The sequence below is a fragment of the Mustelus asterias genome, unplaced genomic scaffold (assembly GCF_964213995.1).
Source record: "Mustelus asterias unplaced genomic scaffold, sMusAst1.hap1.1 HAP1_SCAFFOLD_387, whole genome shotgun sequence".
NCBI classification, from domain to species: Eukaryota; Metazoa; Chordata; class Chondrichthyes; order Carcharhiniformes; family Triakidae; genus Mustelus; species Mustelus asterias.
In genome coordinates, this window is record NW_027590343.1 from 129733 (window position 1) to 146848 (window position 17116).

Genomic DNA, 17116 nt, shown 5'->3' on the forward strand with positions numbered 1-17116 from the left:
AAATGTTGCTGTGTGGACCTGTCATTAGTGGCGTTAATGTGTGGAGCAGGTGCTTTACAATGTTATCCGAAAGGATTGTAAATCCTTACCATTATGTTGAGATCCGTATCCGTCCCCTACGGATAGAAAACACGGAGAGAGGTGTTTGAGAACAAGGATAAAAAGCCCATTGAACACTTTAAACCCAGCACACTAAGGCTGGCTCTGCCTGTTTCTAACATTCACTCTTCCAACACGGCAGGAACTCTACCAATTCGCTTGCTACGGAATCGGAGCGGGAGAGGGGCGGACGATGGAAATCTCCATCGACCTCTGGAGTTTCTGGTCTAACCCGAGCAAGGCCGTAACATCCCATCCCACTTATAACATCCTGCCAACCTGAAAAAGACCAATTTCTACCGAATCTCTCCTTCCCGATAGCCTGCCAACTTTCAACCCGTACTCCCTCAAAACTTGACATCTCAGCTACGACTCTCACCAACTTTTACAGATGCACCATAGAAAGCATTCTTTCTAGTTGTATCACAGCTTGGTCTGGGCTCCTGCTCTGCCCAAGACCGCAAGGAACTACAAAAGGTCGTGAATGTAGCCCAATCCATCACGCAAACCAGCCTCCCATCCATTGACTCTGTCTACACTTCCCGCTGCCTCGGGGAAAAGCAGCCAGCATAATTAAGGACCCCCCACACGCACCCCGGACATTCTCTCTTCCACCTTCTTCCGTCGTGAAAAAGATACAAAAATCTGAGGTCATGTGCAGACCGACTCAAGAACAGCTTCTTCCCTGCTGCCGTCAGGCTTTTGAATGGACTTACCTTGCATTAAGTTGATCTTTCTCTACACCCTAGCTATGACTGTAACACTACATTCTGCACTCTCTCATTTCCTTCTCTATGAACGGTATGCTTTGTCTGTAAAGAGCGCAAGAAACAATACTTTTCACTGTATGTTAATATATAGAGTCATAGAGGTTTACAACATGGAAACAGGCCCTTCAGCCCAACTTGTCCATGCTGCCCTTTTTTTTAAATAACCCCTAAGCTAATCCCAATTGCCCGCATTTGGCCCATATCCCTCTATACCCATCGTACCCATGTAACTGTCTAAATGCTTTTTAAAAGACATAATTGTACCCGCCTCTACTACTACCTCTGGCAGCTCGTTCCAGACACTCACCACCCTCTGTGTGAAAAAATTGCCCCTCTGGACACTTTTGTATCTCTCCCCTCTCACCTTAAACCTATGCCCTCTAGTTTTAGACTCCCCTACCTTTGGGAAAAAATATTGACTATCTCGCTGATCTGTGCCTCTCATTATTTTATAGACCTCTATAAGATCACCCCTCAGCCTCCTACGCTCCAGAGAAAAAATTCCTAGTCTATCCAGCCTCTCCTTATAACTCAATCCACCAAGTCCCGGTAACACCCTAGTAAATCTTTTCTGCACTCTTTCTAGTTTAATAATATCCTTTCTATAATAGGGTGACCAGAACTGTACACAGTATTCCAAGTTTGGCCTCAGCAATGTCTTGTACAACTTCAACAAGACGTCCCAACTCCTGTATTCAATGTTCTGACCGATGAAACCAAGCATGCCGAATGCCTTCTTCACCACTCTGTCCACCTATGACTCCACTTTCAAGGAGCTATGAACATGTACCCCGAGATCTCTTTGTTCTGTAACTCTCCCCAACGCCCTACCATTAACTGAGTAAGTCCTGCCCTGGTTCGATCGACCAAAATGCATCATCTCGCATTTGTCTAAATTAAACTCCATCTGCCATTCGTCAGCCCCATTGGCCCAATTGATCAAGATCCCGTTGCAATAGCTTTCTTCACTGTCCACTAAGCCACCAATCTTGGTGCCATCTGCAAACTTACGAACCATGCCTCCTATATTCTCATCCAAATCATTAATATTAATGACAAATAACAGTGGACCCAGCACTGATCCCTGAGGCTCACCACTGGTCACAATAACAAATCAAATCAAATCAAACCGAAACCCATTCCTTGAGATTTTAGTTGCAGATATAACCTTGGGTGTGGGACCTTATCAAGTACCTTCTGGAAATCTAAGTACAGTACATCCACTGGTTCTCCTTTATTCACAGTACTTGTGACTCCTTTAAAATGGCGGCACGGTGGCAGAGTGATTTGATTTGATTTATTATTGACACATGTATTCACATAAGTATTGTTTCTTGCGCGCTATACAGACAAAGCATACCGTTCATAGAGAAGGAAAGGAGAGAGTGCAGAATGTAGTGTTACAGTCATAGCTAGGGTGTAGAGAAAGATCAACTTAATGCGAGGTAGGTCCATTCAAAAGTCTGACAGCAGCAGGGAAAAAGCTGTTCTTGAGTCGATCGGTACGTGACCTCAGACTTTTGTATCTTTTTCACGACGGAAGAAGGTGGAAGAGAGAATGTCCGGGGTGCGTGGGGGTCCTTAATTATGCTGGCTGCTTTTCCCCGAGGCAGCGGGAAGTGTAGACAGAGTCAATGGATGGGAGGCTGGTTTGCGTGATGGATTGGGCTACATTCACGACCTTTTGTAGTTCCTTGCGGTCTTGGGCAGAGCAGGAGCCCCAGACCAAGCTGTGATACAACCAGAAAGAATGCTTTCTATGGTGCATCTGTAAAAGTTGGTGAGAGTCGTAGCGGACATGCCAAATTTCCTTCGTCTTCTGAGAAAGTAGAGGCATCGGTGGGCTTTCTTAACTATAGTGTCAGCATGGGGGGGACCAGGACAGGTTGTTGGTGATCTGGACACGTAAAAACTTGAAGCTCTCGACCATTTCTACTTCATCCCCGTTGATGTAGACAGGAGCATGTTCTCCTTTACGCTTCCTGAAGTCGATGACAATCTCCTTCGTTTTGTTGACATTGAGGGAGAGATTATTGTTGCCGCACCAGTTCACCAGATTCTCTATCTCATGTATAAGGAGTATAGTAGGGGTGTGTGTGTGGGGTCCTTAATTATGCTGGCTGCTTTGCCGAGGCAGCGGGAAGTGTAGACAGAGTCAATGGATGGGAGGCTGGTTTGCGTGATGGGACTGGGCTACATTCACAACCTTTCGTAGCTCCAGTGGTTAGCACTGCTGCCTCACATCGCCAGAAGACCCGGGTTCGATTCCCGGTCCGGGTCACCGTCTGTGCGGAGTCTGAACATTCGCCCCCGTGTCCGCGTGGGTTTCCTCCGGGTGCTCCGGTTTCCTCCCACAGTCCAAAGATGCGCGAGTTAATCCATGATGAATTGACCCTCATGTCAGGGGGATGAGCAGGATGAATATGTGGGCTCACTGCTGGGTGGGATTGTGGTCGGGTTAGACTCGATGGGCCGAATGGCCTGTTTCTGCACTGTAGGGTTCTATGAGATTCTATGGTTCAGGAGTTACATTTTGCTATCTCCCAAACTAATGCAAGCTTCCCCGTATTGAGGGAAATAAGATTAGGATCCAGCACATCGAGTATGTCACTGGACACTTCTTTCAGAGTTATGTTTTAGAGTTTGCTGAAACGTAAACACTCCAACCATGAGGAAAAGTGAAGCCGGAAGTTCGTCTGAGGCAGAAAGTTATAGACCTAAATAAACCAATTGGGTTAGAAACATAGAAAAACTACAGCACAAACAGGCCCTTCGGCCCCACAAGTTGTGCCGAACACATCCCTACCTTCGAGACCTACCTATAACCCTCCATCCTACACGGTAGCACGGTGGTTAGCACTGCTGCTTCACAGCTCCAGGGTCCCGGGTTCGATTCCCGGCTCGGGTCACTGTCTGTGTGGAGTTTGCACATTCTCCTCGTGTCTGCGTGGGTTTCCTCCGGGTGCTCCGGTTTCCTCCCACAGTCCAAAGATGTGCTGGGTTAGGTTGATTGGCCAGGTTAGAAAATTGCCCCTTAGAGTCCTGGGATGTGTAGGTTAGAGGGATTAGCAGGTAAAATATGTGGGGATAGGGCCTGGGTGGGATTGTGGTCGGTGCAGACTCGATGGGCCGAATGGCCTCCTTCTGCACTGTAGGGTTTCTATGATTCTATGATAAGCTCCATGTACTCATCCAGGAGTCTCTTAAAAGACCCTATTGAGTTCGCCTCCACCACCACTGACGGCAGCCGATTCCACTCGCCCACCACCCTCTGTGTGAAAAACTTACCCCTAACATCTCCCCTGTACCGACCCCCCAGCACCTTAAACCTGTATCCTCTCGTAGCAGACATTTCCACCCTGGGAAAAAGCCTCTGAGAGTCCACCCGATCTATGCCTCTCAACATCTTATATACCTCGATTAGGTTGTTACACAATTGGAGAGGGAATCAGATCGAATCGCAGAGTTGAGGGATGGGATTCTCTTACCGCGTTCAATCCCGCCCCGCTGCCAACAAGAATAGCGCTCCGCCAAATCTTCATTTACTGACGTGGCAACGGGGATTTCCAGCTGTGGACGCGGCCAGGGGTTTACGGCGGAGAATACACCCCACCTACTGCAGTGTCAACCTCTGCGTTGTGCTCAGAGCAATGGTCTGGGCCTCGGACACACATCCTTCCCTCTGAGAGGTGAGACGTTAGCTCTGAGCCACAACTGCCATCGTTCACACAGTTTCCCCAGTCTCTAAGATCTCTCACAACAATTAAGGAGTGTGTGGATGAGCACTTGAAACACCGCAGCAATAAAAGGCAACAGAGCAAGGGTTGAGAAATAGGATTGGAACGGATCGGTTCTTGCGGGCCGGCAGACACACGATGGACAGAAAGGTCTCTTTTGGTTCCGCGACAGTCTATGTCTCTGTGGAAATTAGCCCAATACCTCTAACCCACCATCTCCTATTCTGCCAACGCTGTGAAAAATCAAATGAAGCGAGTGTGCCCTCTGCCCGCTGTGGACTATCTCTGCCCAAAGGTGAAGAAGGCATTCGGCATGCTTGGTTTCATTGGTCAGAACATTGAATACAGGAGTTGGGACGTCTTGTTGAAGTTGTACAAGACATTGGTAAGGCCACACTTGGAATACTGTGTACAGTTCTGGTCACCCTATTATAGAAAGGATATTATTAAACTAGAAAGAGTGCAGAAAAGATTTACTAGGATGCTACCGGGACTTGATGGTTTGAGTTATAAGGAGAGGCTGGATAGACTGGGACTTTTTTCTCTGGAGCGTAGGAGGCTGAGGGGTGATCTTATAGAGGTCTATAAAATAATGAGGGGCACAGATCAGCGAGATAGTCAATATCTTTTCCTAAAGATAGGGGAGTCTAAAACTAGAGGGCATAGGTTTAAGGTGAGAGGGGAGAGATACCAAAGTGTCCAGAGGGGCAATTTTTTCACACAGAGGGTGGTGAGTGTCTGGAATGAGCTGCCGGAGGTAGTAGTAGAGGCGGGTACAATTTTGAAATTTAAAAAGCATTTAGATAGTGACATGGGTACGATGAGTACAGAGCGAGATGGGGCAAATGCGGGCAATTGGGACGAGCTTAGGGGTTTTAAAAAAAAAGGGCGGCATGGACAAGTTGGGCCGAAGGGCCTGTTTCCACGCTGTACACCTCTGTGACTCTATGACCAAATGTTGCTGTGTGTACCTGTCTTTAGGGGCGTTAATGTGTGTGGCAGGTGCGTTAAAATGTTATCCGAAAGGATTGTAAATCCTCACCTTGATGTTCATATCCGTAACTGTCCCCTGTGGATAGAAAACACGGAGAGGGGTGTTTGAGAACAAGGATAAAAAGCCCATTGAACACTTTAAACCCATTATTAATCCCCCGCATTATTAAGGTGGCACAATGGTTCGCATTGCTACCTCACAGCACCAGGGACCCGGGTTCGATTCCCAGCTCGGGTCACTATCTGTGCGGAGTCCGCACGTTCTCCCCATGTCTGCGTGAGTTTCCTCCGGGTGCTCCGGTTTCCTCCCACACTCCAAATCTGTGCGGGTTAGGTTGATTGGCTGTGCTAAATTGCCCCTCAGTGTCAGAGGGATTAGCAGGGGAAATATGTGGGGTTACAGGATAGGGACTAGGTGGGACTGTGGCCAGTGCAGGCTCGATGGGCCGAATGGACCCCTTCTGCGGTTTTGAGCTTCTATGATTGTAAGATTGGCAGGCTAAGGGGAAGAGCTGACGAAGGCTCATCCAGACTCGAAACGTTGGCTCTACTCTCCTCCCACAGATGCTGTCAGACCTGCTGAGATTTTCTAAAGGACAATTTAGCATGGCCAATCCACCCAATCTACACATCTTTGGACACTAAGGGGCAATTTAGCATGGGCAGTCCACCTAACCCGCACATCTCTGGACACTAAGGGGCAATTTAGCATGGCCAATCCACCTAACCCGCACATCTCTGGACACTAAGGGGCAATTTAGCATGGCCAATCCATCTAATCTACACATCTTTGGACACTAAAGGGCAATTTAGCATGGCTAATCCACCTAACCTACACATCTTTGGACGCTAAGGGGCAATTTAGCATGGCTAATCCACCTAACCTGCACATCTTTGGACACTAAAGGACAATTTAGCATGGCTAATCCACCTAACCTGCACATCTTTGGACACTAAAGGACAATTTAGCATGGCTAATCCACCAAACCTACACATCTTTGGACACTAAAGGGCAATTTAGCATGGCCAATCCACCGAGCCTGCACATCTTTGGACACTAAGGGATAATTTAGCATGGCCAATCCACCTAACCTGCACATCTTTGGACACTCAGGGACAATTTAGCATGGCCAATCCACCTAACCCGCACATCTCTGGACACTAAGGGATAATTTAGCATGGGCAATCCACCTAACCCGCACATCTCTGGACACTAAGGGACAATTTAGCATGGCCAATCCACCTAACCTACACATCTTTGGACGCTAAGGGGCAATTTAGCATGGCCAATCCACCCAACCAACAAATCTTTGGACACTAAGAGGGCAATTTAGCATGGCCAATCCACCTAACCCGCACATCTCTGGACACTAAGGGATAATTTAGCATGGCCAATCCACCTAACCTGCACATCTTTGGACACTCAGGGACAATTTAGCATGGCCAATCCACCTAACCCGCACATCTCTGGACACTAAGGGATAATTTAGCATGGGCAATCCACCTAACCCGCACATCTCTGGACACTAAGGGACAATTTAGCATGGCCAATCCACCTAACCTACACATCTTTGGACGCTAAGGGGCAATTTAGCATGGCCAATCCACCTAACCCGCACATCTCTGGACACTCAGGGACAATTTAGCATGGGCAATCTACCGAACCCGCACATCTCTGGACACTAAGAGGGCAATTTAGCATGGCCAATCCACCCAACCTGCACATCTCTGGACACTCAGGGACAATTTAGCATGGCCAATCCACCTAACCCGCACATCTCTGGACACTCAGGGACAATTTAGCATGGCCAATCCACCCAACCTGCACATCTCTGGACACTCAGGGACAATTTAGCATGGGCAATCTACCTAACCCGCACATCTCTGGACACTAAGAGGGCAATTTAGCATGGCCAATCCACCTAACCTGCACATCTTTGGACACTAAGGGGCAAACTGAGACTCACCTGATGAAGGAGCAGCGCTCCGAAAGCTCGTGCAACCAAATAAACCTATTGGACTTTAACCTGGTGATGTGAGACTTCTTACCCTGAAAGAATTGTAAATCCTTACCGTGTGAGCCATGTCCGTAATCGTCCCCTATGGATAGAAAACACGGAGAGAGGTGTTTGAGAACAAGGATAAAAAGCCTATTGAACACTTTAAACCCAGCACACTAAGGCTGGCTCTGCCTGTTTCTAACATTCACTCTCCCAACACCCGCTGGGGAATTTCAAGCTGCGTTATTAATATCTCAGTAAACCGCAATCTTCCCTCGTTAAAAATATCCACCCAACCCATCCTTCAAAGTGCCCGTTCACTCCCATCTGTTTCTCTCCCTCTTCTGTTCGCATGTTTGGAGGTGGCACGGTGGCACAGTGGGTTAGCACTGCTACCTCACAGCGCCAGGGACCCGGGTTCGATTCCCGGCTTGGGTCACAGTCTGTGCGGAGTCTGCACGTTCTCCCCGTGTCTGCGTGGGTTTCCTCCGGGTGCTCCGGTTTCCTCCCACAGTCTGAAAGACGTGCCGGTTAGGGTGCATTGGCTGTGCTAAATTCTCCCTCAGAGTAACCCGAACTGGCGCCAGCGTGTGGCGACTCGGGGATTTTCACAGTAACTTAATTGCGGTGTTAATCTAAGCCTACCTGTGTCAATAATAAATCAATGCAATGAAATAAGTAATAAACTTGTTGAAGGATTTGTCATTGTGAGTGTGTGAATACCAGCGGACACACTTTTAACGTTCCAGAGGGTTTGCACAGTGGCACAGTGGGTTAGCACGGCTGCCTCACAGCGCCAGGGACCCGGGTTCGATTCCCGGCTCGGGTCACTGTCTGTGTGGAGTTTGCACATTCTCCTCGTGTCTGCGTGGGTTTCCTCCGGGTGCTCCAGTTTCCTCCCACACTCCAAATATGTGCGGGTTAGGGTGGATTGGCCGTGCTAAATTGCCCCTCAGTGTCAGAGGGATTAGCAGGGTAAATATGTGGGGTTACGGAATAGGGACTGGGTGGGATTGTGGCCAGTGCAGGCTCGATGGGCCGAATGGACTCCTTCTGCATTTTTGAGCTTCTATGATTGGAAGATTGGCAGGCTAACGGGAAGAGCTGACGAAGGCTCATCCAGACTCGGAACGTTGGCTCTACTCTCCCCCCACAGATGCTGTCAGACCTGCTGAGATTTTCCAAAGGACAATTTAGCATGGCCAATCCACCTAACCTACACAGCTTTGGACACTGAGGGACAATTTAACATGGCCAATCCACCTAACCTACACAGCTTTGGACACTAAGAGGGCAATTTAGAACATAGAACATAGAAAAATTACAGCACAAACAGGCCCTTCGGCCCACAAGTTGTGCCGAACACATCCCTACCTTCTAGACCTACCTATAACCCTCCATCCTCTTAAGCTCCATGTACTCATCCAGGAGTCTCTTAAAAGACCCTATTGAGTTTGCCTCCACCACCACTGACGGCAGCTGATTCCACTCGCCCACCACCCTCTGTGTGAAAAACTTCCCCCGAACATTTCCCCTTTACCTACCCCCCAGTACCTTAAACCTGTGTCCTCTCGTAGCAGCCATTTCCACCTTGGGAAAAAGCCTCTGAGAGTCCACCCGATCTATGCCTCTCAACATCTTATATACCTCTATTAGGTCTCCTCTCATCCTTCGCCTCTCCAAGGAGAAAAGACCGAGCTCCCTCAGTCTATCCTCATAAGGCATGCCACTCAATCCAGGCAACATCCTTGTAAATCTCCTCTGCACCCTTTCAATCTTTTCCACATCCTTCCTATAGTGAGGCGACCAGAACTGAGCACAGTACTCCAAGTGGGGTCTGACGAGGGTCTTATATAGCTGCATCATTATCCCCGGACTCCTAAACTCAATCCCTTGATTGATAAAGGCCAGCACACCATACGCCTTCTTAACCACCTCCTCCACCTGTGGGGCCGATTTTAGAGTCCTATGGACCCAGACCCCAAGGTCCTTCTGATCCTCTACCGTACTAAGAGTCTTTCCCTATATATTGTACTCCTTCATCCCATTTGACCTACCAAAATGGACCACGACGCATTTATCTGGGTTGAAGTCCATCTGCTACTTCCCGCCCAGTCTTGCATCCTATCTATGTCCCTCTGTAACTTCTGACATCCCTCCAGACTATCCACAACCCCACCAACCTTTGTGTCGTCGGCAAACTTACCAACCCATCCCTCCACTTCCTCATCCAGGTCATTTATGAAAATGACAAACAGCAAGGGTCCCAGAACAGATCCCTGGGGCACTCCACTGGTGACCGACCTCCATTTAGAAAAAGACCCATCTATACCTTTCAGAATTTAGCTTGGCCAATCCACCCAACCTACACATCTTTGGATAAGGGGCAATTTAGATGGCCAATCCACCTAACCTACACATCCTTGGACACTAAGAGGCAATTTAACATGGCCAATCCACCACCTGCACATCTTTGGACACTAAGGGACAATTTAGCATGGCCAATCCACCTAATCTGTGCATCTTTGGACACTAAGGGACAATTTAGCATGGCCAATCCACCTAACCTGTACATCTTTGGACACTAAGGGACAATTTAGCATGGCCAATCCACCTAACCTGCACATCTTTGGACATTAAGGGACAATTTAGCATGGCCAATCCACCTAACCTGCACATCTTTGGACACTAAGGGGCAAACTGAGACTCACCTGATGAAGGAGCAGCGCTCCGAAAGCTCGTGCAACCAAATAAACCTATTGGACTTTAACCTGGTGATGTGAGACTTCTTACCCTGAAAGAATTGTAAATCCTTACCGTGTGAGCCATGTCCGTAATCGTCCCCTATGGATAGAAAACACGGAGAGAGGTGTTTGAGAACAAGGATAAAAAGCCCATTGAACACTTTAAACCCAGCACACTAAGGCTGGCTCTGCCTGTTTCTAACATTCACTCTCCCAACACCCGCTGGGGAATTTCAAGCTGCGTTATTAATATCTCAGTAAACCACAATCTTCCCTCAGTAAAAATATCCACCCGGCCCATCCTTCAAAGTGTCCGTTCACTCCCGTCTGTTTCTCTCTCTCTTGTGTTCACTTGTTTGGGGCAGGGTGGCACAGTGGGTTCGCACGGTTCGATTCCCGCCTCGGGTCACTGTCTGTGCGGAGTCTGCACGTTCTCCCCGTGTCTGCGTGGGTTTCCTCCGGGTGCTCCGGTTTCCTCCCGCAGTCCAAAACACGTGCTGGTTAGGGTCCATTGGCCGTGCTAAATTCTCCCTCAGTGTTACCCGAACAGGCGCCAGAGTGTGGCGGCTAGGGGATTTTCACAGTAACTTCATTGCAGTGTTAATGTCAGCCGACTTGTGACACTGATAAATAAATGACATGAAATAAATAATAAACTTGTTGAAGGACTTGTCATTGTGAGTGTGTGAATACCAGTGGACATGCTCTTTGCGTTCCATAGGGGTGGCACGGTGGCACAGTGGTTAGCACTGCTGACTCACAGCTACAGTGACCTGGGTTCAATGCCAGGCTTCAGTCACTGTCTGTATGGAAGCTACACGTCCTCTCTCTATCTGCGTGGGTTTCCTCCGGGTGCTCCGGTTTCTTTCCACGCTCCAAAGATGTGCGGGTTAGGTGGATTGGCCATGCTAAATTGACCCTGAGTGTCCAAAGATGTGCAGGTTAGGTGGATTGGCCATGCTAAATTGACCCTTAGAGTCCAAAGATGTGCAGGTTAGGTGGATTGGCCATGCTAAATTGTCCCTTAGTGTCCAAAGATGTGCAGGTTAGGTGGATTGGCCATGCTAAATTGTCCCTTAGTGTCCAAAGATGTGTAGGTTAGGTTGATTGGCCATGCTAAATTGTCCCTTAGTGTCCAAAGATGTGCAGGTTAGGTGGATTGGCCATGCTAAATTGTCCCTTAGTGTCCAAAGATGTGTAGGTTAGGTGGATTGGCCATGCTAAATTGTCCCTTAGTGTCCAAAGATGTGTGGGTTAGGTTGATTGGCCATGCTAAATTGTCCCTTAGTGTCCAAAGATGTGCGGGTTAGGTGGATTGGCCATGTTAAATTGTCCCTTAGTGTCCAAAGATGTGCAGGTTAGGTGGATTGGCCATGCTAAATTGTCCCTTAGTGTCCAAAGATGTGCAGGTTAGGTGGATTGGCCATGCTAAATTGTCCCTTAGTGTCCAAAGATGTGTAGGTTAGGTTGATTGGCCATGCTAAATTGTCCCTTAGTGTCCAAAGATGTGCAGGTTAGGTGGATTGGCCATGCTAAATTGCCCCTTAGTGTCCAAAGATGTGCAGGTTAGGTGGATTGGCCATGCTAAATTGTCCCTTAGTGTCCAAAGATGTGCAGGTTAGGGTGGATTGGCCATGCTAAATTGCCCCTTACTATCCAAAGATGTGCAGGTTAGGGTGGATTGGCCATGCTAAATTGTCCCTTAGTGTCCAAAGATGTGTAGGTTGGGTGGATTGGCCATGTTAAATTGTCCCTTAGTGTCCAAAGATGTGTAGGTTAGGTGGATTGACCATGCTAAATTGTCCCTTAGTGTCCAAAGATGTGTAGGTTAGGTTGATTGGCCATGCTAAATTGTCCCTTAGTGTCCAAAGATGTGCAGGTTAGGGTGGATTGGCCATGCTAAATTGTCCCTTAGTGTCCAAAGATGTGTAGGTTAGGTGGATTGGCCATGCTAAATTGTCCCTTAGTGTCCAAAGATGTGTAGGTTAGGTGGATTGGCCATGCTAAATTGACCCTGAGTGTCCAAAGATGTGCAGGTTAGGTGGATTGGCCATGCTCAATTGTCCCTTAGTGTCCAAAGATGTGCAGGTTAGGTGGATTGGCCATGCTAAATTGTCCCTTTGTGTCCAAAGATGTGCAGGTTAGGTGGATTGGCCATGCTAAATTGTCCCTTAGTGTCCAAAGATGTGCAGGTTAGGTGGATTGGCCATGCTAAATTGTCCCTTAGTGTCCAACGATGTGTAGGTTAGGTGGATTGGCCATGCTAAATTGTCCCTTTGTGTCCAAAGATGTGCAGGTTCGGTGGATTGGCCATGCTAAATTGTCCCTTAGTGTCCAAAGATGTGCAGGTTAGGTGGATTGACCATGCTAAATTATCCCTTAGTGTCCAAAGATGTGTAGGTTAGGTTGATTGGCCATGCTAAATTGTCCCTTAGTGTCCAAAGATGTGTAGGTTAGGTTGATTGGCCATGCTAAATTGCCCGTCAGTGTTCAAGGATGTGCAGGTTGGGTAGATTGGCCATGCTAAATTGTCCCTGAATGTCCAAATTGTGTCGGTTAGGTGGATTGGCCATGCTAAATTGCCCCTTAGTGTCCAAAGATGTGTAAGTAAGGTGGATTGGCCATGTTAAATGACCCCTTAGTGTCAAAAGATGTGCGGGTTCGGTGGATTGGCCATGCTAATTTGCCCCTTAGTGTCCAGGGATGTGTAAGTAAGGTGGATTGGCCATGCTAAATTGCCCATTACAGTCCCGGGATGTGTAGGTTAGAGGGATTAGCGGGGTCAATGTGTAGGGTTGTGGGGATGGGGTCTGGGGTGGGATTGTGGTCGGTGCAGACTCGATGGGCCGAATGTCCTCCTCCTGCACTGTAGGGTTTCGATGATCCTTTCTGGATGTAAACAAGGTTGAAAGAGTGCAGGGAAGGTTCACAAGGATGTTGCCGGGACTTGAGAAGCTGAGTTACACAGAGAGAGATTGAATAGGTTGGGACTTTATTCCCTGGAGCGTAGAAGATTGAGGGGAGATTTGATAGAGGTGTATAAGATTTTGATGGGTATAGATAGAGTGAATGCAAGCAGGCTTTTTCCGCTGAGGCTCGGGGAGAAAAAAACCAGAGGGCATGGGCTAAGGGTGAAAGGAGAAAAGTTTAAAGGGAATATTAGGGGGGGCTTCTTCACGCAGAGAGTGGTGGGAGTGTGGAATGAGCTGCCGGATAAAGTGGTAAATAAAGTGGTAAAAGTTTTAACATTTAAGAAAAACTTGGACGGGTTCATGGATGAGAGGGGTGTGGAGGGATATGGTCCAAGTGCAGGTCAGTGGGACTAGGCATAAAATGGTTCGGCACAGACAAGAAGGGCCAAAAGGCCTGTTTCTGAGCTGTAATTTTCTATGGTTCTATGGTTCTCTGATACACACTGGGGCCAATCTCTTCCAGTTACACTTTCACTGGAGTTACTGTTTTGATGATCAGATACAGCCGGTTGCGGTAAATCCATCTGTCCAGCGGCGGGATTCGCTGATCGTGTTTTTTTTCCTGACCAGCGAGAATGGAAAATGTGGCGGTGAGCCATAACTCCATTCACTGCCGCGGCAACGGGGAATCCCAGCTGTCAGAGGTTCACAGCAGGGTATACACAGCACCCACTGTTGCGCTCAGGGCGATGGTCTCGGCCTCAAACACACATCCTCCTGGCTGAGAGGCGAGACGTTTACCTCTGAGCCACGGCTGCCATTGTCCACACAGTTTCCCCCAATTCCTCTAACCCACCGTCTCCCACTTTGCCAACGGGGTGACAACTCAGATGAAGCGAGTGTGCCCTCTGCCCCGCGGTGGACTATCTCTGCACCAGATGTTGCACCTGCCAGTAGTGGTGTTAATGTGTGGGGCAGGTGCTTTACAATGTTATCCGAAAGGATTGATGTGGAAGTGTCGCCGTTGGATTGAGGTGGGCACAGCAAGAAGTCTCACAACAACCAGGTTCAAGTCCAACAGGTTTATTCGGTAGCACGAGCTTTTGGAGCGCTGCTCCTTCATCAGGTGAGACTCACATCTTTGGACACTAAGGGACAATTTAGCATGGCCAATCCACCCTAACCTACACATCTTTGGACACTAAGGGACAATTTAGCATGGCCAATCCACCCAACCTGCACATCTTTGGACACTAAGGGACAATTTAGCATGGCCAATCCACCTAACCGACACATCTTTGGACACTAAGGGACAATTTAGCATGGCCAATCCACCTAACCTACACATCTTTGGATCCTAAGGGACAATTTAGCATGGCCAATCCACCTAATCTACACATCTTTGGACACTAAGGGACAATTGTGCATGGCCAATCCACCCAACCTGCACATCTTTGGACACTAAGGGACAAATTTGCATGGCCAATCCACCCAACCTACACATCTTGGATCCTAAGGGACAATTTAGCATGGCCAATCCACCTAACCCACACATCTTTGGACACTAAGGGACAATTGAGCATGGCCAATCCACCCAACCTGCACATCTTTGGACACTAAGGGACAAATTTGCATGGCCAATCCACCTAACCTACACATCTTTGGATCCTAAGGGACAATTTAGCACGGCCAATCCACCTAACCTACACATCTTTGGACACTAAGGGGCAATTTAGCATGGCCAATCCACCCAACCTGCACATCTTTGGACACTAAGGGACATATTTGCATGGCCAATCCACCTAACCTACACATCTTTGGATCCTAAGGGACAATTTAGCATGGCCAATCCACCTAACCCACACATCTTTGGACACTAAGGGACAATTGAGCATGGCCAATCCACGCAACCTGCACATCTTTGGACACTAAGGGACAATTTAGCATGGCCAATCCACCTAACCTACACATCTTTGGATCCTAAGGGACAATTTAGCATGGCCAATCCACCTAACCCACACATCTTTGGACACTAAGGGACAATTGAGCATGGCCAATCCACCCAACCTGCACATCTTTGGACACTAAGGGACAATTTAGCATGGCCAATCCACCTAACCTGCACATCTTTGGATCCTAAGGGACAATTCAGCATGGCCAATCCACCTAACCCACACATCTTTGGACACTAAGGGACAATTTAGCATGGCCAATCCACCTAACCCGCACATCTTTGGACACTAAGGGACAAATCTGCATGGCCAATCCACCTAACCTACACATCTTTGGATCCTAAGGGACAATTTAGCATGGCCAATCCACCTAACCCATACATCTTTGGACACTAAGGGACAAATTTGCATGGCCAATCCACCTAACCTACACATCTTTGGGTCCTAAGGGACAATTTAGCATGGCCAATCCAGCTAACCTGCACATCTTTGGACACTAAGGGACAATTTAGCATGGCCAATCAACCTAACCTGCCCATTTTTGGACACTGAGGCGCAATTTAACATGGCCAATCCACCGAAGCTACACACCTTTGGACACTAAGGGGCAATTAACATGGGCAATCCACCTAACCTGCACATCTTTGGACACAAAGAGGCAGTTTAGCATGGCCAATCCACCTAACCTACACATCTTTTGACATTAAGGGGCAATTGAGCATGGCCAATCCGTCTAACCCGCACATCTTTGGACACTCAGGGGTAATTTAGCATGGCCAATCCACCTAACCTGCACATCTTTGGACATGATGTGGAGATGCCGGCGTTGGACTGGGGTAAGCACAGTAAGAAGTCTCACAACACCAGGTTAAAGTCCAACAGGTTTATTTGGTAGCAAATACCATAAGCTTTCGGAGCGCTGCCCCTTCGTCAGACGGAGTGAAAATCTGTTCTCCGACAGTGCAAACAGACACAGAAATCAAGTTACAGAATACTAATTAGAATGCAAATCTCCACAGCCAGCCAGATCTTAAAGATACAGACAATGTGAGTGGAGGGAACCTTAAACACAGGTTAAAGAGATGTGTATTGTCTCCAGACAGAACCACCAAGGGACAGTTTTTCACTATGCACCATATGAAGTATTCTTTCTGGTTGTATCACAGCTTCGTCTGGGCTCCTGCTCTGCCCAAGACTGCAGGAACTACAAAAGGTCGTGAATGTAGCCCAATCCATCACGCAAACCAGCCTCCCATCCATTGACTCTGTCTACACTTCCCGCTGCCTCGGGGGAAAAGCAGCCAGCATAATCAAGGACCCCCCCCACACACCCCAGACATTCTCCCTTCCACATTCTTCCTTCGGGAAAAAGATACAAAAGTCTGAGGTCACGTACCAACCAACTCAAGAACAGCTTCTTCCCTGCTGCTGTCAGACTTTTGAATGGACCTACCTCACATTAAGTTGATCTTTCTCTACACCCTAGCTATGACTGTAACGCTACATTCTCCACTCTCTCCTTTCCTTCTCTCTGAATGGCGTGTTTTGCCTGTATAGCGCGCAAGAAACAATACTTTTCATCGTATGTTAATGCATGAGACAATAATAATTCAAATCAAATCAAACCAAAACCACATTTAGCATGGCCAATCCACCTAACCTGCACATCTTTTGACACGAAGAGACAATTTAGCACGGCCAATCCACCTAACCCGCACATCTTGGGACACGAAGGGGCAATTTAACATGGCCAATCCACCTAACCTGCACATCTTTGGACACTAAGGGACAATTTAGCATGGCCAATCCACCCAACCTACACATCTTTGGACACTAAGGGGCAATTTAGCATGGCCAATCCACCTAACCTACACATCTTTGGACACTACGGGGCAATTTAGCATGGCCA

The 17116-nt window shown here is 48.0% G+C and overlaps 1 protein-coding gene across 1 annotated transcript in view; it reads right to left on the reverse strand.

Annotated features, from left to right (window-relative positions):
• LOC144486542 (uncharacterized) overlaps positions 1-17116 on the reverse strand; it is a 175423-nt gene that overhangs the window by 43012 nt on the left and 115295 nt on the right. The window contains exons 24-27 of the mRNA XM_078204592.1: positions 10417-10443; positions 7673-7699; positions 5649-5675; positions 90-116 (exon numbers count right to left, since the gene is read on the reverse strand). Coding sequence (XP_078060718.1) covers positions 90-116; positions 5649-5675; positions 7673-7699; positions 10417-10443 — 108 coding nt within the window. The remainder of the gene's footprint in view (positions 1-89; positions 117-5648; positions 5676-7672; positions 7700-10416; positions 10444-17116) is intronic.